At 46.1% G+C, this 21008-nt stretch overlaps 2 protein-coding genes across 10 annotated transcripts; both read right to left on the bottom strand.

Moving 5' to 3' along the window:
• Positions 1-262: 262 nt before the first annotated feature.
• Positions 263-19186, bottom strand: TMEM40 (transmembrane protein 40). 9 transcript variants are annotated; one of them, XM_027701104.1, is made up of 17 exons: positions 13503-19186; positions 13114-13168; positions 12570-12760; positions 10963-11407; positions 9674-9730; positions 8932-9071; positions 8221-8374; positions 6717-6824; positions 5812-5865; positions 5093-5128; positions 4179-4211; positions 3692-3757; positions 3318-3389; positions 3161-3235; positions 2422-2484; positions 1796-1957; positions 263-274 (listed from the first exon to the last, which is right to left on the bottom strand). In XM_027701104.1, the coding sequence occupies exons 5-16, from the start codon at positions 9720-9722 to the stop codon at positions 1938-1940; spliced, it is 870 nt and encodes a 289-aa protein (XP_027556905.1). In that variant the 5' UTR covers positions 9723-9730; positions 10963-11407; positions 12570-12760; positions 13114-13168; positions 13503-19186; the 3' UTR covers positions 263-274; positions 1796-1937. The 9 variants fall into 9 exon arrangements, with proteins under 9 accessions (XP_027556905.1, XP_027556904.1, XP_027556906.1 ...); XM_027701103.1 differs by lacking the exon at positions 10963-11407; XM_027701105.1 differs by lacking the exons at positions 10963-11407; positions 12570-12760 and having other exon boundaries at positions 13503-14467; positions 17531-19186.
• A 1251-nt stretch (positions 19187-20437) lies between these two features.
• BRK1 (BRICK1, SCAR/WAVE actin nucleating complex subunit) lies at positions 20438-20984 on the bottom strand. Its single transcript, XM_027701111.1, has 3 exons — positions 20832-20984; positions 20665-20747; positions 20438-20581 (listed from the first exon to the last, which is right to left on the bottom strand). The coding sequence occupies exons 1-3, from the start codon at positions 20947-20949 to the stop codon at positions 20555-20557; spliced, it is 228 nt and encodes a 75-aa protein (XP_027556912.1). The 5' UTR covers positions 20950-20984; the 3' UTR covers positions 20438-20554.
• Positions 20985-21008: the final 24 nt, after the last annotated feature.

Below are 21008 nucleotides of genomic sequence, written 5' to 3'. Positions count from 1 at the left end.
GGCTTTCATCTCTTTTTCTCTCTGTGGGGTTTGGTGTGGTGGGGTAACAGCTGAGTGTTTTCAGTCCCTCCTCTCTGTGCTGCCCCCCAGTCACGTAAAGCCAAAGGCGAGGAGGAAGTACCTGATGTGCTGGGAAAGTGAGGATGAGGGCGGCAGAGCACTGGGAATGAGCAATGAGCCCTGGGCTCAGGGAGGACATGCTGAATGCTGGTGCAGTGAGCACAAGCTCATGAAGGAGGTTGAAACTTTTCATAGGAACTTGTATTTTTGAGTGCTTGGCCAGTGCTGCAGCAAGGGTGATGCTGAGAAGGACTAAAGGAGGATCTGGAAGAAGGGCAGGAAATTCCCAGGTACCCAAGAGGAAGCAGCTGAACATGTAAGTTGCTTTTTTTCTATCGAATTGACTTTTCTCAGGTGAGATGCTCTAAGCTGGCTGAGCGTTTCATCTTGCATAGTGGAATGCACTGGGTCATTTTTTAAATTTTTTGCTGTTTTTAAATGTTTTGCTTGTTTTGCCCTTAAGTTTCTGTTAAGAAAAAAGTTAAAAATTCATTGTTGACTGCAGAGTACCCAGTTGAAAACATTTACTACTGAAATATGTTTCTCATCCTGACTATTCCACAAATTGCCTTTCAGAAAGATGTTACACAGCAGAGAACACTAAAAAAGCCCTTTTCATCAGAGCAGGGTGACTCTGTGTAGTTTTCAGTTCACCCAAAAGCCATTTGCCATTGACAAGGCTACACTGGTCTGAGTAAGGCTTTATTTGCAGACTAACACAAAATATACAGTATTTTAGGATGACAGGATATTTCTACACAGACATGGAAATAGTACATGTAAATGAGAATATAAGTATTACGAAATAACTGGTATTCATCCTTCTTGCACAATTTAGCCCCTGAGGTGTTGGGTGGGTGCTGTGCTATGTTGGTGCAGGCCTGGGTGCAACTGTTGGTGTTTATGGCAGTGCAGGTGGAACTGCAGGATCAAGTGATTGGTGCTTAAAATTAAGCACAACCAAAAAGGAATCTAATTTTCTGAGCAAGGCTTGAAATTCTTTGTCTAAACCTCTGGGCTGTTTGGGTTAATGGTTTTCAGATCTACATTTCCTTACAATCCCATGTTTAATGGCTTTTTCTGTTCAACTTGTTGCCTTCATCATTCTATGGATATGAAGACCTTACATTTTTACTAAAAATTTAAAGGTACACCTTTTGTTGCAGTCTGCCTATGACTGCATTAGCCCTACATATACAATTTGTAACATGGCCCTATAAAGTGAAAGGGATGCCAGAGTTCCACTTTATTCTACTCAAACATTAGGGGATGAGTCAAATCAAGCACTTTATTTTTCCCCTCAGGAGAAGAGATGAAATTTGCTGTTGTTAATAATCTCATTACTGCACCATTATGTCAGTGCATGTAACATCTCCCCAGGTGCAATCCTTGCCCGCCCACTGCTCCGAGTTCTGCCACAGTTAATCTGCCTCAGCTCTGCTGCACTGCTGGGGCTCAGCTGGGAGAGCAGCACCACAGCTGCCTGCTCTGGGCATCACAGGGAGGGAAGAGGAGGTGCGTCTGGGGCTGCCAGGATTCCTACTGAAACATCCAGAGCCTAATCCAGAACCAGCACAGGACATTTTGTTGATTTTGATGCACCACAGGCAGAATCACGTGGAGAATGTGTTCATATTTAATGGAATTAAGGCAATCACGGTCTAGGTGTTGGTTTGTGTTTGAGCTTTGCTGAGCCACAAACCACTTTGGAAGCAAGAATGGGTGGGCCCTGTACCCAGGAGTGATGTCTTTCAGTGGTTTGACATTTCAATATTTCACATTGGCCATTCAGTTTTTAGGTTCACCTCATAAAGCAGTTCTTTTAGTACTGAGAATTCAGACAGCATGGTTTGTGGAACTCTCCTGAAACATTCCTCCTAGGCAGCTTTCCTCACACCTGTGCCATGAAGAAAAAGACAGCTGTCAGGACTGCTGTGTTCAAATTGTCCTGTATCCATGCAGCTTTCCAGCATTCTTCATGTTTTGTGTCCATGAATATGGATAAATGTGAGCCAGGAGTCTGTTTAAAGACCCAACGTGCAAAAACTCCCCCCAGTCCCTGAGTTTTAGAATTTTTGAGCAATAGAATTCTTATGCAGACACTGCCAGAAGTAGTTAATACCCCATACGGGGGTATTAAAAATGTGAAAATGCTCTGCCACAGGGAAAGAGTCAAGAATAATGCATTTTCAAACCCAAGCAGCTGTAATGAACTGTAGTAAAATATTTCTTTTTTTTTTAACTAAAGAAATAAGATTGGAAATTGTAATTTAGAGAACTTGATCTTAATACTTGACCAAACCAAAGTACCCAGGAAGGTCTAGGGAAGACACACATTGTCAGTAAAAAGAGCACTGTTACCTCTTGGCCTGAATTTGTCAATCAGAGGAACAAAGCTGTCAAGGACGCTCCGAATTCGATACACTGGTTGTGAAAACAAACACATTTTCATAAAACATAAAAACCCAGGAAAGTGGCAAAACTCAAATACTGACACTTGTTTAAAGAAGCACTTCTGGGATACCATTAATAACAAAGTAGCGACCAGACTGATTCCTGAGAGAACCACCCCCAACCCAGTGAAATGGTGGCACGAGGTTACAGAGGATGTTAAATGTTCCTGGCTGGGGAGCCCGAACTGGCTGCTGTTTGCACCTCTCCTCTGCCATCCCTAGGGATTGCTAAAATGCTTATTTTTTTAGTATTCCCAGTAGCTGCTGCCATCCAGGTTCTGCTGGGAGCTGTCCTCAGTCCCAGGGGAATGGATGGCAGGCGGAGTGAGCAGAGTATCTTATCGGGTGGATCTGGGAAGACTCGGCCTTGCTGCTAAAATTACCCGTTGTCATGGCAACACGGCATTCGGCCATTGCTGCAGAAAGAGGTGACTCAGGGTCTTGTGAGCATTGAGAAGGAAAAATGAGTCAACCTCTGCCTTCAGGGGCACCAAGGCTGCTTGTCTGCAGCCCCACTGTAACTGTGGAGGGGATGTTGGGGGACAGTTCTGCAGGGAGTTATGGAATCTCAACCCCACAGCCCTGAGTGGTGACTGTATGACCTTGTCCTAAGTGCAGGACAGAGCTGCTGCTGTAGGGACACTTACCTAGACCAAAGTATATCCCAGTGGTTTCCAGGGAAGCAAAGGTGATTAAACCAATTCCAAGAGAAATAGTCCAATCTAAGGCAAAAAAAAAAAAAAGTTGGTTTTGTTCATTTTCCTAGAGTTCAACAATTTATCCTTCTATTGAATCTTGCCTTACCTTGGTGGTAGTAGTAGCAAACTAGTAAAGCTCCAATTGCAAAGCAAAGAATGACAAAATGAAAGAATTCATCTGAAATTGAGAGGGAAGATTAGGTCACAACTGTATCCAAGGCCATCTGGAAAGCACCTTCAGGTCCAGGGTATCACTCAGGGAATAGTCTCGTGCACTAGGACCAACTGCACAATGGACCTGCACACAAGGTGCTGGGAGAAGCCTTGATGATTTTCATCAAGAAGTCTTGATGCACTTCAGCAAAGTACTCATGTCAGGAAAATAAAGGTTTTTTGAACCAGAGATCTTATTCTTGGACTGGACTAAAGTTCAACAGGTTAGTCATCAGTTCAACTAAAAAAAAAAATTAAACAAATTACCATCCTTCCGTATGCCCATCCACCGAACTGCCCACTGAGTGTGGGGAGTGCTCTGGTTCTCATATGCTGCAAAAAAGAAATGTCTTTTATTGCCATGGAACTCAGAAATTAAGGAGTTTGAAGTTTATTTCCCTTTTTTTATCTGAAATAGATTCTCAGAGCAGAATATGTGTAAAACTGTTTGTTCAAATAAAAGATCTGTGAGCCTTTCAGAAAGATCAAATTAGCAATTTTAAAATCACCTCAAAGAGCAAGTTTTTAAAAAAAATTTTAAAAACAAAAGTGTAACCAGATGGCTGCATTAACAATACTGAATTGTTTTAAAGCACTCTGGGTCTTTTCTGTCTCTTCTGGGACAATCCATAGTCTCAGAATTACAGTGGGGGAATAAAGCTGTAGTACAAGGGAGCTTCAGTTTGATTCCTAGGTGCTTTGCAAAACCACAGCTACAAGAATACAAGATAAACTTCTGTTTGCTTGTACTTACCATCTGCAATTGAATCTTCTCTTCTGGTAATCTCTGAAAAGCAATATAGTTTTGTCATTTGTGATGGTAAAAATACCAATTAATACCAATAATACAAAGTTGCTAAAACTGAAACTAAACCCAGGCAGAGCTGGGATCACGAGCTGCAAGTGTGTGTGACCTGAACCTGCCCAGCACAGCAGACACAGTGTCCTGCACTAGAGAAACATTTTCAGTTTGGGGTATTGAACTAATCTAGAACTGAAGCAACAAAGGCTGGAGCAAGTGGTAGAGAGGCCAAACACCAACTGGAAAAGTACTGGGACTCTCTTTCTGCACTTGGCAATGTGGGGAGAATATGGTACTGCAACCTATTCTCTGCCCTGGAGTTTTGTGGAGCTCCTTGGGGACAGGTAACTCAAAAACCTCCCAAAGGGGTTATGCTGCAATTTATATCTTCTCTACTGCACAGAAGAGAAGTTAAGCAGGTGTCCCCTCAAAAAAGCCACTCTGCTGGGCTGTCACTCTTAACTCATGCATGTGGCCTCAGCCTGGATGCAGGAGGAGTGAGGTCAGTAATGCAATTAAGCCATGAAGACTTCCTGCTCTGGGCTTTTTACATCCATTCTGCTGCTGCACAGCAGTGCCTGGTAAGAGGAAATCTGCCTTCCAACTGGCTGATGCAGTCCATGTAACCCTCAGCTGGCACTGTTCTCTTGTTTGTCATCTGGCTTTCACCTGGCACCTCCTGCTGGGAATGCTCTGAGCTAAGGCAGGAGCTTTCTGCAACAGAATGTCTGCACCATGCCCAGGTCTAAATGGATAGCAAGGGATTTACAGCCGGGGTTATTTGTTAGTGTATCAGCAGGCCAGTAAGAAGATTCTGCAGTTACAAACATCCTTCCAGCAGAAGGAGGTTACCTGGGAATGCTTACCTGAATCTCTGTAGGGAACCATGTCTGCTGGTGTGCCTAAAACATGATGCAAAGATGATGTAGGTTAATACCTGCAGTGTGGTGTCTGGTGCCAACTCCCCTGAAATCAGCGCACGTGTGTAACGGTGACAAAGTAGAGACCAACTCTTAATTCCTTAGAGAGGGCAGCTCTGCTGCAGGTTTGAAAGTGGGTAACATGACTGGATTATTAACCTCCCACACTCCATCTCTCAAGTCAGATAGAATCAGACTCCTGTGAGACAAATTAGATCTCCTAATGTCAATTTAAATGAGCTGCTCTTACATCTGGGCTGAGCTCAGTTTAAGACATTAGTTAAAATATTAAAGCCTTACATTTTTTACATCCATAGTTCTATAGCTATTTCTGTGTATTGACACAGCTCATTTTCTTTATCTGCACTGTCCTTCTTTTCCATCTTTCCTTTGGAAGGAAGGGAAAAGCCTCAGGAACGAGGTGGTCCTCGATGATAATCTTGTTCAACTCTAAGCACAAGGCATGGCTGAGTGTCAGTATCAGTTCAGCTTCATCTTGTAGGAAATGTCCTTCCTACAGCCAAATTCTGCCTTGTGCTCCTACATCTACACCTGTTAATATACCTTTGTTCAACAGTCAGACCAAAGAATGCATAAAATTATCCTTTTTTAGTTTATGTTGGTTGTCTCCAGTAAAAGCCAATACTGTTGCCACTTTGTCCTACCTCCAAGTAATTGGCCTTCAGTCTTCTGTCTTCCTAAATCTTCCTCATCACTGTCTGGGTAGAGAAGGTGTTCTTTCATCACATTAAAGAAGAATGTGCCAGAAGTATCAGAAACAACAGAACTGTAGTTGTTTGCTCATAATATAATGATGTGAAGGTAAAAATCAAAGCTTTCAAATGCAAAGCTTTCAAATGCTATTGGTTGCTTTTGCCTCACAGCTCTCTTCAAAGCTGGCTGAATAGGTGAAACCCAAAAAAATCTGAATAACTTGTATAAAGGGGTTGTAGTGAGAAAGTTCTTATTTAAAAAACATACATCAGCAGCACTGCTAATTAGCCTGAAAAAAGTATTTCTAAATACAACATATTTGAAGTTAATCAGCTTTCTGTAACAGAGTAAGCCAATATCAGCATTATCACTTCCATGTTGCCTGTCACTTCATTTCTCTTGTTTTCCATGAATGAAATGGTCTGGTGGCAGCCAAAGTGACTCTTGACACACAGTTGATGTTTGCAAATAAGAAATGCTAGAGAAGTACCACAGCACTGCCAGCTACTGCCATACACTGACTATTCTTCCCCTCCTGCTATAGCTCAGGCTTCAGTCACACCATAAGCCACAGGAGGTCACAGAACTTACGATCTTTTATTTGGGAAGGAATCCTGCAGTAGATTTCTATGCTTCTGAAACCTTCAGCTTCCCACAAGAGTGGGAGGTAGCCACTATTTTGCTAATGTAAAGGTACTGATGATTTTCTATGTTCTCTTTTTTGTACCATTTCCTACTTTTTTCAGAGCTCTGCAGAATTGCCTCTGAATTGCTGCACATCTGCTATGTCAATCTCTTATGAACGTGCAATCAGACTAAGTTATTTATCAGGGAAAATAAAATAAATCCTCTTTACCTTGTGTATCCTCATCCATGGATTCATGGGATGAATTTTCAGCCTTTTGTTCCTCCTGTGAAAGTACAAGATTCCTTTCCAGTCTCTTCAGGAGTTGCAACTTTTCATCTGTTTTATATATAAAGAAAAAAAACATTATCAAAGACTACGTTTTCTCTCTTTTACAGTGACAGATTTCACCATGCTTTATTAAGGTTGCCTGACAGGAAATCAGACCCTTAGTCTTACTTCAGCTGCATTTTTTGCACACAAGGAGTCATACAAAGCATTACAAATGAAAGCATCGTACACACTACAGTTTAGACTTTCTTAAATGGTTGTGGTAGATGCCTAAAGTTTCATATTCTGGCCTTTAATTTACTCATAATGTCACCCCTGTGCAAATTCCCACTCCTTGAAACAACAGCAGCTGCAGCTGAACAATGCTTTAGCTGGTGAAGAGTGGCTCACCCTTCCCTGGGCTACTCGTGCTGTCACCTTGGTGACTGCTGCGGGCTCCCTGTGCCGATGCTGCGGTTCCAGCACCCTCTCGTGGCACAGGAGCACATCCCTCAAAGCCAGACCACCAGGGCAGGCACCTGCAGGGCACTGAGGTGGCCCAGGCACTTAAGTGCAGGTGAATCCTTACAGCCTCACATCCAGCTCAGGGCTGAGGGCCAGAGCTCTGAGCAGTGCTCCATTATTAGGGGCAGTATTTGGGCCCAGAAAGGTAGATGTGATTCCTTCCCCCTGGCTGCTCAAGCTGCTCACTGGACAAGGGCAGGAGGGTCCTCCTGTGACAAACAGTCCCGCTCTGACAGATGACCAACGCTGGGATGTGCTCTGGGGTGGGAGGTCTTTCCCCTTCGGGAACATGTTTGATCAAGGCAGAAACAGGAACAGGATGTCCTTAAGGATCTCCAGTTAAATTCAAGGTCATCTTAAGTGAGTGCAGCTCTGTCATCTATTAAAGACAATTAACGACTTTTTGGACCCTGTGGAACTGCCCTTAGTTTCTTACCGCATAACTAGGCAAACAAGAAATGCAGTGGAATCTATTTGTATTCTGCTGCCAGATTCAGCATCCTGATTGCCATCTTCTAGCTATTCCTTTTAGTTTTACTACATGTGCTGCCAGGGCTATTTGTAAAAATATTTTTAGTGGCTCAGCTCTGATTTCTTACCACTCTAAGAGCTCAGAGGGGTCCAGCTAGATGGGAACGCTGGGGCACCATGTCAAGTCAGGAATTTCTCTGGCAGCATCATCTCAGGACATCCTCTCCCTAAACACACAGGGTTTTTTCCCCCAGAAGAAGCCAATTCAAACTACAGTAAAACACTGTTGTTGGCTTCCATTACCACCATACATAACTGCCTTTCCTAAGCAGTACTTGTAGACATTGTAGACATTTCAGTTGGTCACTAACAATCACTTCCAAGCACATATCAGAGTTTTCAAGCTGCTGTCAAGTGCCACTGGCACTGCAGTAACAAAATAGCTGACAGGCAGACAGGGAGGACTCACCCTTTCCCTTAGAGCTGGGCAGCTGTCTGTATCCAGATGGGTTGGATGCCTTCAGCAAGAGGTAAAGAACAGCCATTGCCCTGACTCCTTTCTTCTCTATGGCTTTCAGGCAGGCAGCACAGCCCTCAGGCAGGACATCGCAGCTGTTGAGGAGCTGAAACAACAGTAAGTCCTTCCAATAAAACACAGCCTGGAAAAACCACATCCTGATGTACAAATGAACATATCTCATCCTGTCTGTGGGAAATTTAACCCCCTGCCCCTACCATACAAGTGGGAAATCAGGGACAAAGAGTAAAGCCAAAGATGGAAAGAGAATGTAAACTCAGAGTAGAGCTGTCAACTGGGAACAAAAAACATGATGGGCAATATTTAACTATTTAAAGAGCTGGAGAAATGCAGCTACAGGGTCTGAAAATGGACATGCAATCTCTGCAGTACCTTACAGCAAAATGTCACTAACAATGGTCCTGCCTAGAAACTAGTGAGCTGAACTGATCCTGAGGAATTTATACAAAGCCAGTTATTTTGTACATGAAAAGCAATGAAGTAAAAAACAGGGCCCTCAATCTCATTTATCTAAATTCCCTTTAAAACCTTTTAGCATATTTTAGCATATCAGATGACTGGACTATAAATTTTCTCTCCCCAGAGTATAGTAGGAAAGTATAAAAGTATATAACAAGGATACACGTTCCTTTAGTAACTTACATTGTTCTTTTCTTCAGTATTCAGGATAGGTGGGTCAGTGGTGGCTAAACATTTTACAAGTGATTCCCAAAAGGACTGGTTCGTTTTCTCGTGATTCTCCAAGTAACTGGCATCAGCAGTAAAAACCCTCTGGAATATGTCTGGGAGAAAAAACAGGCCTATGACTGTGCAGCAGCAGAGGTGGGCTGCATGGCAGTGTTTCTGTGGTGCTCAGTGTAGGTGTGGTGACAGACACCAGGCTCTAACATGTTGCCCAACACCAGCACATAGGAAAGAGAGTAGTGCTTTATTGTATGAAGGGTCTTGGTCTGCCAGAAAACAGTTGGAGAATGTCCATACAAATAACTGATGTCCCTATGACACCACTGTCTCAGAGAAACAGGGCATGTGTTTCCAAAGTATTCCTAGCTATTTAATGGGTGCTTATTCTGACCATGCTATTTTACAGACAGGCACAAAGACCCCAAGGGCTGGATACCAGGGTACTGGGATTGCTCATTAGGCATTTGTTGTGCAGCAAAGTCTCCTTCGTGCATCTAAATTCCCATTATCACATGCCCAAGGCCTGACACAAGTGTGTGGAAGAGCTGGGAATTGACTGCTGATCTCTCTTTCACAAGCGAGGGGATGGATGGAGTGTGTTTTCACAGGAACCAAATTTCACTGACTCATGACCACCCTGGCAAACACTGCTGTGGAGTGTGAATGAGCTGAAGCTTTGATATTTGTGTGCTCCCCTTACCTTGCTGCTCCTCAGTAAGGTCTGGGACCAGGACATTCAAGTTCTCCATTGCTGTGCCTGTTCAAAAGGGGAGAAGAAGCATATTAGAATCACATCACTGACTTTCCCTGGTTTTCTGTCTTATGTTTGATTTTCTGCAAACATGGTATGTATCTTTGGCCCTTCAGTTATTAAATCACTTCTCTGTTGCAATGGGAGTTTCACATCATGATTCATTTACCCTCCTGGGACCCAATTCTCGATTCCTCTGAGTGAGTCCTGCTGGGCTGGCCTTTGGTTATTAGGAAAGAACAAAAGTTTGATCATCGTGAGTAAAACAAAAAGAAGTTGGACTTGATCATTCACATTGTTGTTTTTTACAGCTACCAAGGTGTCTAATTAACTATTTACCACAGATGTGCATAACTTAATAGGTCCTGTTCCATTCACAAAACAGAATGATTATTCTGTACCTTTGATATCTTAATACTTAAAATGTATTGACCAGGGAGAATAGTTCATAGGAAAGTCCCACAAGACTTTGAATTCTTGTCTCACAGAAGACTTTGATGCTTCAACATCTGTTCTTCCCAACTTGTTATGACAAGGAAATTTCCATTAACTTCAGCTTTATGCCTACTGTTGTCCAGGCATCCCACACTGATGCTTCTCCCCTCATGCAACATTTCAACTAATCCACTGTTGTACTGAGAGATGCAGAAGATGATGTTCAGGGAGCCTGAAGCACAGTTTCCACTATGCAGGGTGCAACAGGAAAGCAGTTTATACATCCACACTTTTTCTTACAATATGATTTTTTTATCCATTCAACAAAACATTTCCAATCAAGTAGTTTAAAAACTAAGTATTTCTTTCAAATATTCCAGAGGGAAACCTGTTTTTTTTTTCCTACAGGCACTTTCAGTTCTCTAGAGACCATCATATCAGTCAAAAAAATATTCTAATACAAAACCCCAGACAGGTCAGTTAATATCTTCAGAAGGACAGTGTAACACACAATCAAACATTCAAACAGAACAGCTTTTTAGGGCGCCAATTCTCAGAGGAAATTAGATACAAACAGACCCCAAAGTAGCTGTAAAACCCATCTCTCCTTTGGGATCAGGGTCAAGATCCCACATTTTCAGTATATTGGTAATTCTGAGGGCTTTCTCCTTTCCTAGGTTGCAAGTGCTCTTCAAGTGATGAGGTCCTTAGTTTGAAACTCCTTTCAGCCACTGTTTAGGCTCTGACAAAATTACATAAACTCTTTAACCACTTCTAAAGGCTGAGCCCAAAAAGCTGCTTACCTGCCTCCAAGGTGTATTGTGAGGAAACACTTTGAAATTATTTCCAATGATGAGTCCATGCAAAAGCTCTACAATGGCAGATCATCCCTTTGCCTGACTTACATCCAGCCTTTGCTGCTGTGGCTGTGGCAGCAGCACTGTGAGCCTGTGAGCACCTGATAGGGAATGCAGGAAATGCATTTGTCCCTCTGCCGGGTCAGCAACCACTGATGTTGAAATGCAGGAACCCAGCACACCACACACCACACCCCAGCCAGACTCGTTCTTGGCTGCACAACAAAGAGCGTCACTTCTGTGCAGTTATGTATCTCCACCTATGGTTTCTGCCTTTTTCAATTTCTTTCTTGCCTTCCTATTTGCTCAGCTTAAACCTTGCAGCAGTGTTTGCTTGTTTAAGTTAAATCCTTTAGGCCTCTTTCTGGACCACAGGGTTGAAATACCAGACCTAAAGGAACAAAAGTACTTAAAATATAAACTTTTCCTTTCTGACTGATGAATTCCACTTCATAAAATAATTTACAAATATCCACAGCTTTTATTGCTAGTGAAATTCTGGAGGCTTGTCTTTGGGGTTCCTAACACCTGGTGAAGGCCACTTTCATTGGCACATTTGAGCCATGTTGCTCTTTCTGTGACATGAACCTGTTGCAGCAGCTGCCCTGTGCCAGCTTTGTGTCACCCCTAAGACAAAATGAGCAGGTGGGCACTACCTGACCTGTCCCACCACACTCAAGAGCAGATTCAACATTGAGGGCAGAGCAGACACTTCACCCTCATGTGTGTCAGAGTGATTTACCCTAAAACTGCCCCTTTGCTGGCCCAAATGACTGGAATTTCCAGGAACAGAAACACCTTTGCCTAATGCACTTATGCATCCCGCTATGGTAAGGCCTGGATGCCACAGGAGGATTCAGGAGCAGCCAGCATCTGCTCCCATCTCCCTTTCTGTGCCTCCAGCACAGCTCAGCCCAGTCAGTCACCAAGATTTACGTAACAAAGGAAGTTGGGCACCTAATTTCTCTTAGACTATGCACAGTTAATTCCCCTGTGGCTCTTCTGGAAAGAAAATCAGATCTAAACAAAGGATAAGTATAGGTGCTTAGTTATTGTATATTTTAAAAGCGATTTAGTTGATTATACCTCATAATGACAAAAGGATGATAATATACTGACATTTCAGCCTGGTCATGAGATCATTGGAGAATGACACAAACAACAGACCTCACCTTGCTTTCCCCACAGTAAATCAGAAGTTAATTGCAGTGAGGTCTTTTTAGCAAGTTAGAATAAAATTTGTGTGCAGAGTCAGACTTAGAAAGTGAGGCTAATAACTGCCATACATAAAAACCTTTTGCTTAGCTGCTGAAATATATCTGAAGGAAATTGCTCAATGGGATTACAAAAATGTAAATAAAGTAAAATAAGGTTGTTTTGATTTCAAGACAAAAACAAGACAATCCTAAAACTTTTCCCTTTGAAACTATTTTTACCTTTCATTTTAAGTTATATGCGGATACTGAATATTGCTAAATTTTTTTCAAACCTAAACATTCAGTCCCTCCCTGCCTTTCTCTAAAACCAAACCAAACCAACTTCTTAAAGCACACCTTCAAGTCTTAGGTCACAGCAGCTGGTTCCACACGAAGATGTCCTGGAGGGCTGTGGTGAAAGCTGTTTCTATCAGTGAGACAACAAAAACTTTGGGTTTGAAACCATTCCTGCTCCAGTCTCCTCAGGCTGTGACACCAGTGAGGTAATTCTGCTACCCCTCTGCTTGCCTTCCTGTTGTCAAATACAGCTGAAATGCGACACAGAAGTAGCAAAACTCAAAACCTTAATTCTTTACAGTGTCCTTGACACAGGCATGTGGAGAGACCCAGCAAGTCCCGGCAGGGAGGGCAGCTCTCCGGGCTGGCTGGGACCGGCCCCACGGAGGGGGGAGAAGGGAGCAGGCACAACCCATCCACTCCTTGCCACAGCTCCAGCACTTCCTTCCTCTCCTGGCTTTCACAGCAAGCCCAGACACGGTGGCTGCACTGCTGCCAGCCTCACACCTGGAAACCAGGAGCAGTTTGCTTGCTGCCTGTTTTCCAGCTCTGCTGGGAATGGCAGTGCTCCCAATAAGCATTTACATATAACATTCGAAATTACCTGGTTTGTATGTCTCCTTTAGCGCCGTGCACTTCTCTGTGGTCACTGCAAAGCTCTGAAGGAAAAAAAATGAGCTCATCAGAAGCCAGAAGAGCTCATGGTTGTAGTCTAAGTTAAGGCAAAAAACTCTTCCTCTCATTAAGAGTGGGGTTTGCCATGAGGATTTCAGAGAAAAAAAATATTTATAAGATGAGGAAGCTGAGTCAAGAAGTCGCAGAGGTTACAGAGAAGTCCCTTGGCTCACCCCCACAGCACCAGAACCCTTGTACAGTGGTTTGATGCCTCGGACAGCAACCAACAACCCAACTGTGTACCAAGAGCAAGGACACAACCCTGAAACACCTCGAGCTCGACCCCAGGAAGCTCCTAAACCCCTCCCAAGCACTCACCTGCAAGGCTGTGTGGTGGTTCAGGATCCCAGGGGCAGAGATCCCAGTGCCAGCCCTGGCTTGTGGTGGCGGGTGGGCGGGAAGGCGTCAGGGCTGGTGCTGGGGCCTCACGTGGCTGCCCCTGACTCACAGGGTGAGCGGTGGCAGCTCCGCGGCGTCCTCTGGCCACTGCCAGTTGCACTCCAGGCGTGTTCTCATGTCCCTGAGCTCTGGGGAAGGCACCAAGGCCTGATCCTGCCAGTATGAGGGAGAGGAGCTGGGCAGCTCCCAGCCTGCCTCAGGTACCAGTGGGCTCAGCTGCCCTGACTAGTCAGGACCCCTCACCCCTGCCCACGGCTGCTCCAGCACAGCTCCTGTTTGGGCTGGAGGGCCAAGCCTGCTTGTTTGGCTTCTCTGGGACATGAGGAGGACACGGGAGGTGCAGGGATCCCACTCTGAGGAGAAAGGCCCTGGGCTCCCATAAAGCTGAGCAGTGGCACCATGACAGGAGTTCAGAAGTCCAGGCATGCTGCCCTCCCACCCAGGGCATCCCAAGGCTCAGGGAAGGAGGCACAAGTGGAATGTCTGATAGGGAAGGGAAACATGCCCTCCCTCCCACCTCCAGCAGCCAAAGAGAGGGTGCTGAAAACACAAAGCCTTTGCTTGGCTCTAATCATCCCATACCCACAGTAAGCTCATCAGTGCTCCCCTCCCAGCCCTTCTTGGTCACCTCTAACTCCTGTCACTCCTTCAGCACAATTTTCACTAGAGCCACCCCAGGGCTGTTTAGAGGAGCTGCTCCTTCACTGGCACATGATGGTTTCCGACCCAGCCAGCCTTCAGCAGAAGGCCACAAGAGTAGCAGATCCCTCTGGTGCACCAGAGCCAAAACAGGCAGCACAACGCTGGTCACCCGAAAATGTGCACGAGGAGTGACAGCAGTGTCACAGGAAACTCCCAGGCACAGGATTCCAATAGCTCAGTGTCTATTGATTACACAAGGTGTGGCCATGTTGTCATTTGTCACATTAAGGTAACGGTTTCACCCTGGTGCAGCTGGTGCCCCAGGAGGGGTGTGTGGGGCAGGCTGTACACCCTCCCTCTGCTCTCCTCACTTCTTCATCTACTGATGCTTCTGGAGAGCCTGGGACATAGGTAAAGTCAGTTATATTTCCTGTAGTACATATGCATAGATTTTTCTTTACCACTTTGTTTGGGTTTTTGTTGGGTTTTTTTATTTTTTTTAGAGGGGGGAAGGATTGGGTTTTGGGGTGTTTTTAAGCTGTTTCACTGGTTTTCTACAAGTGCCTATTCAAGTGCCTTGTGTCACCTACCCTGCCATATTTAATTACGTGTAACATTTAACACTTAAAACAGCTAATACTCTGCATCTGCTTCTGCTGGGAAGAATATTATCTCATTAATTATAATGTTTTATCATGTATTACATGTGTTTATTTGGCCCTTATTTGGGAACTGTCCTCTGAGAGAGTTAGCAGAATGGTGATTTATTCTTTGTATGCTGGGAAAATTGCTTCCAGGAGGGGTTTAGAGAGGTGAGACACATGCAGAGCAGCTCTTATGCTTGACACTAATTGGGTACAGCGTGTGTGCGGATTTGTCACATGGGCAGGTTGCATGAGAAATGTAGAAATACTCCTAAGTGAGTGTAGGAGAGGCCCAGGGATGGTACACAGAGCAGTAATTGCTCCTTTAGTCATCACATTTCTGACAGATTAAAACATTCCCAAGACATCTCTTGCCCTACCCTTTTATCCAATGGGTTGGTTAAATTAGTCCCGTCTGTGCACTTAGTTGCTACTTATTTTCCTTTAAATAGTCTGCTTCAACAATTGTTGTGAGACTACAAAACACAGGTAACTGTGTGGGGATTATGCCTCACAGTCAGCTGCATTTTGCAGGCTACAGCTAATTTACAGCTACCTTTTCATTTTTAAACTCTGAAACTTTTGAGAAGTAAAAAGCAAGAAGCAGTGAGTACAACCCATTCCCTCACCTTCCAGACCATCACTGAACTAGTAACACCCTGAACACCCTGTTATGCTGAGATCATGAGAAGGCAGCTGTTTACCTCTGGCAGAGAGAAAGCCTGAGGTTTAGCCATGAAAGTTTTTGTAGAACCATATGGGAGAGTGGAACATAGCATTGCACCTTACTTAGATCCTTTGGAATTTTTTTTCTCATTCTGTACTCTTCTGCGGAATTACTTGCCATAATAAATAATTCACTATATTAGTATTTCAAATTAACACAGTAAAATTTTAGCTAAAGCCTGTTAAATTTAAGAACTAGGCCTGTCTGAACAGGCTAAATCAACAGAAACTGTAGGCCAGGATGTATCACTCACTCCCTGGAGGGTTATTGACCTCCTCAGGTTCTGTTGTCAACAGCTCCTGAGGCTAAAGAATGAGTGATTCCAGTACTGAGACAAGCACAAGATTTCCTCCTGAACAGCTGTGGGTAATGATGTTAATGTTCCCTCATTAGGGGAGCTCCCCTTTGTTATGGGTCTGAGGGATGAGGCTCTGCAGGAGGGAGGGGGTCGTCCAGCCTCTGGGGCAATGGCTGCTGCTCCTTCTAATTTAGCTACAAGGGTAGTTTTCCAGTTAAAGGGCGGCTGCTGAAACCCAGGGCCATCAGTGGGATGGATAGTGCAGCCCCAACACAAAGCATAAGTCCATAAAGGGTAGGTAATATTTAGTCCCACAGTACCTTAACAATATTCCTGAACCTCATGGTAATGACTGAGTTTCCAAGGTAGACCTAGACCGACCCAGCCTTTCTCCTCTCCCTCAACACCATTTTCTCCTGTCTCACCAGCTGCCTCAGCACTTTCCAGCTGTGGCACCTCACTGTGTGAGGACGTCTTTCCCACAGCAGAGTCAGGGCTCTGGCCTTATATTCCTTGGAGGAAGCAAAAACAAAGGCTGAAAACCAATCCCAGTTGTGCACTTGCTACACCCTGAGCCAGGGCACAGGAAATACAGGCAGAAGTGGGGAACAGTGAGGTGCACCCAGCCGCTGGCCTGGCTGAGCCAAGTGCTGCAGCAAGCACAAGGATCAAGAGCTCTCAGGACAATCTCCCCAAAGGACTGCTTCTAGGAGCAACCTGCAAAAAAACCTGCTCAAAATCAGGACCTCTCCTCTTCCTTGTTCTCCCAGTTCCCTGGGGTCCCTTCACATCTCCATTTTTTCTGGTCTAGCAATAGGGCTGGAAGTGCCTCATGGAGGCAGAGCCACAGGCAGGGGAGCACACATGCTCCCTGGGAAGCAAAAGGAGCAGGAGGGACAATTCCCTGCTTCAGCTGATCCTCTCAATAAAGCTCCTTTCCTCAGCACTTCTAAGCACACAGGCAACGCCAAGGATTTCGATATTTAATCCTGACATTTTGTGGAATGGGTTTGGTCCTAGAACCCATTTTGTAACCCTGTTGGCAAGGCAAGGCAGGCTGAGACCTGTCCTCGCACTGCTTTCTCACTGATGTGCCTGCTGGGAGATGGCAAGGCCAGGAAGCAGGAAAGCTATAGGCTAGTGAAGCACATGTGGAGTTACCTGTTGGCACAGCAGGGCTGGGGCTGGGCCAGCAGCTCTGTGCTGCACCAACAAACCTGGCCGAAACATCCCCCAGCCAAGGCAAACCTCGAACCTGCCACAGGTGTGACTGAAGCCGACAAGACTCCAAGTCTGATCTATCCATTGTTTCCCCAGGATGTTATTGCCAAACTTTTGCTTCAGGACATACCCAGTGAGAATCCTCCCCTTCCCAAAAAGAGGGTTCTGTCAACTACTGGCTTCATATTTCTGTTATACAAAGTGAAAATGCACGGGCTGTGTCAGACTGGACAGGGAGAGAGGGATGGGGAAGGTGAGCTGACACCTTAAAGCTAAATATGCTCTAGGACCAAGCCCCAGGTCCTCAGGCTCTGCAGAGCTCAGAGCAATACTGCTGGCAGCTTCTGGAAACTGGACACAAATCTCAGTGAATCTGGAGACCTCCCATACCCTGTGACCTCCCCAGCTCACTGACCTGGGGATCAGCAGCAATCCCAGGCAGGCAAGGTCAATCTTCTCTTTCTGAGACAACTACTCGAGTGACTCCCACTGCTGTCAGTGCCTTAGTACCAGGATGCCAGCAGACACCATCTTCTGGGATCTTTAAAATTCAGCTTTGTCAAGTTATTAGGCTCAAAAGTGCAGCTCTCCCTCAACACAGCTGTGTCCTAACACATTCTGCTCTCGAGATCACCTCAGCTCACTGAATGATTATCAGCTTCAATCACCTGCAACATAAATGGGATGAAGGTACATTTGACTTTAAAGCCGTTTCTTAAAATCAAGACTCTGCTCTTAGTAGGTACAGAGAGAGCCCAAAGGTTATTTATTAGAACTATTTAAATCTGATCCAATCCATTCATCTTAAAATATGTGCTTTGGAACAGAGACTACTACCTTGGAGGGCTATGCAAAGCTTGAATTCAAGCTTTATCTCCCTGTTCTGCTGACACCACAAAAATGTGATGCCAACCTTGTCTCCTGCCCGAGATCAAAATGCTACTGCTAATTCCCAAATCCCAGAACCTCAAATGGGGACTGCCCAACTGTTCCAGTTGCTCCATGAGGCCTGGCTGCCTGTCCAGCAGGCAATGAGCATGACAAGCCCCCTATCTGCCATCTGAGTGCGAAACTTTCTCAAGCTACAGATTGGCAAAAGCTCTGTAGGTCCATTCTGGCACCTCTGTAAGGGGCTTCAAACCAGCTTCCTCTGCAGTTCAGGCTCTGGGAAAAGGTCTCAGACCACCAAAATGTCTCAGATACCAACAATCAGAGCTGTGGGGGTGCCCAAGCACCCGTCTCTCTCAGGACATGCTCTGAGCACACAGAGCATGTTGCCATTTCCTGCTACGTTAAATGTGAGGTGGGGATAACAGCAGCACTAACACGACACGCAAATCAGTCTTCTAAATTAGAATACACAAATCCACTCCAGAAAAGTTTAATATGGGTTCCTGGGGCATCATATTCTGAAAAATAAAAAAAAAAAAGCCAAAATACAGTACAAAGAAAAAAAGGCAAACAGAATTCTCCAGTCCTTAAAATAATGAAATATAATCAGAGCTACATCTATTTACAGGGCTGCACATCACAGCAGCTGCTAGAAAAAGCAGTGTCACAGCCTGAGGACCAGGAGGCTTCTCCACATCCCAGAGATGGCCTGGAAAAAGCAGCACCCAAACCAGAAAGCCTAGTCTTGCAGAGCTCTAGGGAACTACTAAGACTTCCTCAAAGGAAAAGGGCAGAACTCTGTATCACAGTGAGCTGCCCAGCATTCCAGCTGGGAGATGAACCAGACAGGCTGATCCCAGAGTGCTGAAGCTCCATGACAGCACAGGTCCTGGGAGAAGTGGTACCTTCTAGCAGATCCCTATTCCAAAACTGTTTGGCCACACCAACTGCGTGGCAAAACCTACTCCTTTGAGAAATCCCGGGGTCAGAGGAAAAAGAGAGAACCATTACAACAGCCTGTCAGGAGACCAGGGAGGGATCCAAGGGAGACACAGCACACTACGAGCTGGGAACAGGAACAAACAATGGATCTAACAAGGTGTGCCCAGAACAGCCACAGTCCCAGGTATGTCTGTGGTATCCTCTGTCTCCCATTCACTCTTTGGGTGAAGAATCTTAAGATCATTTAGGCAAGAACCTCTGGTGGTCTCTACCTCAACCCCCCTCCCATCCAAAGCAGGCCAACTTTAAAGTCAGATCAGTTCAGGGACTTGTCCAGATTAAGTACTGAGTTATCTCCCAGGATGGAGATCTCAGGACTCCACTCCACAGTAAGCAGTGCATGGACCATGGGAGTACTTTTGATGTACTTGGGCTACAGAGCAGCCACCTTAGAGCCAAGAGAGGCTGCTTTCCCTCTATCTATCAGTCTTGTATGGCAGCACTATCCCTCATTTGATATCACCCCTGCAGAGAAGTGTAGTGATCCGTGGCTGCTCCACTCCACTGGAAATTGTGCAGGACTGCTACAAAGTTCTCATTTCCATGGGCACCGTGCACCAAAAGCAGCTAAGCCTCCCTGATGTGCAGCCCAACCTGAATGTAACCACTGAGAGAGCTGGGGAAAAGGCTGGAGGAGCACTTATTCAAACAATGGAAAACACAGAGATTCCTACAGAGAACAAAACTGTGAGCTTGGAGGAGAACCTATACTGAGGAGCAACCAGCTGATGTCAGACAGCCTCAAAAATATAAAGAACATTAAGTTACCCAGGTGCTCAGTAAACACTGCAAACATCACATTGCCATCATGAAAAAACTAAGATTTCAGTTGGAGAATAATATACCAAGACATTTAAAGCCCACTGGGAAGCAGTAAAACCTTTACTGTAGATACCAACTCCATGGACTTCCCAAAAAATACTAAATATGAGCAGTGAGTGTGCAGATCTAGATGCCCACTGGAAAATTGAGATAAAGAAAGGAGTGGTGGGAAGGGCTGAGAGACTTTCTTCTCCTTGCCACTCGCCTCCCAGAGAGGAGGATAAGCACCTCTTCCCAGGTGCTGGCAAGGGGCTCTCTCCTGTGGTATGTGCACCATGCACCACGCCAGGCGAGCCTGCTGTCCCCACACTGCCCTGGCGTGTGCATGTGAAGGCTGAGACATCCTCCAGACCACTGGGATCACCAGATTTCTGCTGGGACCCCTAAAGGAGAACAAAGCACCTCAGAGGCTGGTCAAGTGCTTCCCGGAGCTGGCAACAGCCAGGCCCGCGGCCTCTGTGGCACAGCCCCCACGTGTGGGGAGGAACCGTGCCCAGACCCCATGGATCGAGCAGATGGAGGGGCAGGCTCTGGACATCCAGGATGATGGCAGGGAGCCGGGCATCCCTTGGCCCGGCCCCAGGCAGGCAGGCAGGCAGAGAGCAGGCAGGGCAGGAGCACAGCGGTTTATTGGCAACACGAGTAGAGGCGGCGGCGGTGGCGGCGGGCCCCGAGCGGGGTGTGGGGCGGCGGTGCTCCGGCGGGGGCCGGGGCCACCCCGGGCCTATGTCAGCGTCTCCCCCTTGGTGACCTACGGGAAGAGGAAAGGCCTCAGTCAGGGCCGGCCCCGGGCCCGAACCGCCCCCCCAACTCCGCCGCCGCCCCGCTGCTCACCCGGGCCTCGATGTACTCGATCCTGCGCTCCAGCGCCGTCAGCTTCTCGTTCAGGGTGGCCAGCCGGGACCGGCACGACATGTCTGCGGGGAGGCGGCAGTGAGACACCGCGGGCCCCCGCCCCGCCCAGCCCGCCCGCAGCCCCCGCCGCCGCCCTGTGCCCTCACCGAAGGAGTTGAGGAAGTCCGCGATCTTCTTGATGGAGCTGGTGATCACCTCGATGTACTCGCGGTTGGCCCAGTCCTGGTGGATCTCCCGCTGCACCGGGTCCTCCTGCACCGACATGGCCGCCGCCGCCGCCGCGCCTGCGCGGGGCCCGGCCCCGCCCGCCCGCCCGCCGCCTC

Source organism: Neopelma chrysocephalum, unplaced genomic scaffold (assembly GCF_003984885.1).
Source record: "Neopelma chrysocephalum unplaced genomic scaffold, ASM398488v2 Primary Assembly neopelma1_147, whole genome shotgun sequence".
Lineage (NCBI taxonomy): Eukaryota > Metazoa > Chordata > Aves > Passeriformes > Pipridae > Neopelma > Neopelma chrysocephalum.
Note: the sequence above shows the minus strand (reverse complement) of the source record. Positions and strands in the feature narration are given on the sequence as shown.

Bases quoted from the DNA above. Each gene is read 5' to 3' on its own strand.
- TMEM40 (XM_027701101.1), bottom strand. From the start codon at position 13,252: ATGAGAGGAAGAGTTTTTTGCCTTAACTTAGACTACAACCATGAGCTC. The intron at 5,129-5,811 runs GTAGGACAAAGT...ATCATGTTTTAG, and splicing joins TGAAGGCCAATTACTTGGAG to GCACACCAGCAGACATGGTT. The intron at 3,390-3,691 runs GTAATTTGTTTA...TCTCAATTTCAG, and splicing joins GATGGGCATACGGAAGGATG to ATGAATTCTTTCATTTTGTC.
- BRK1 (XM_027701111.1), bottom strand. From the start codon at position 20,949: ATGTCGGTGCAGGAGGACCCGGTGCAGCGGGAGATCCACCAGGACTGG. The intron at 20,748-20,831 runs GTGAGGGCACAG...GCCTCCCCGCAG, and splicing joins GGACTTCCTCAACTCCTTCG to ACATGTCGTGCCGGTCCCGG. The intron at 20,582-20,664 runs GTGAGCAGCGGG...CTCTTCCCGTAG, and splicing joins TCGAGTACATCGAGGCCCGG to GTCACCAAGGGGGAGACGCT.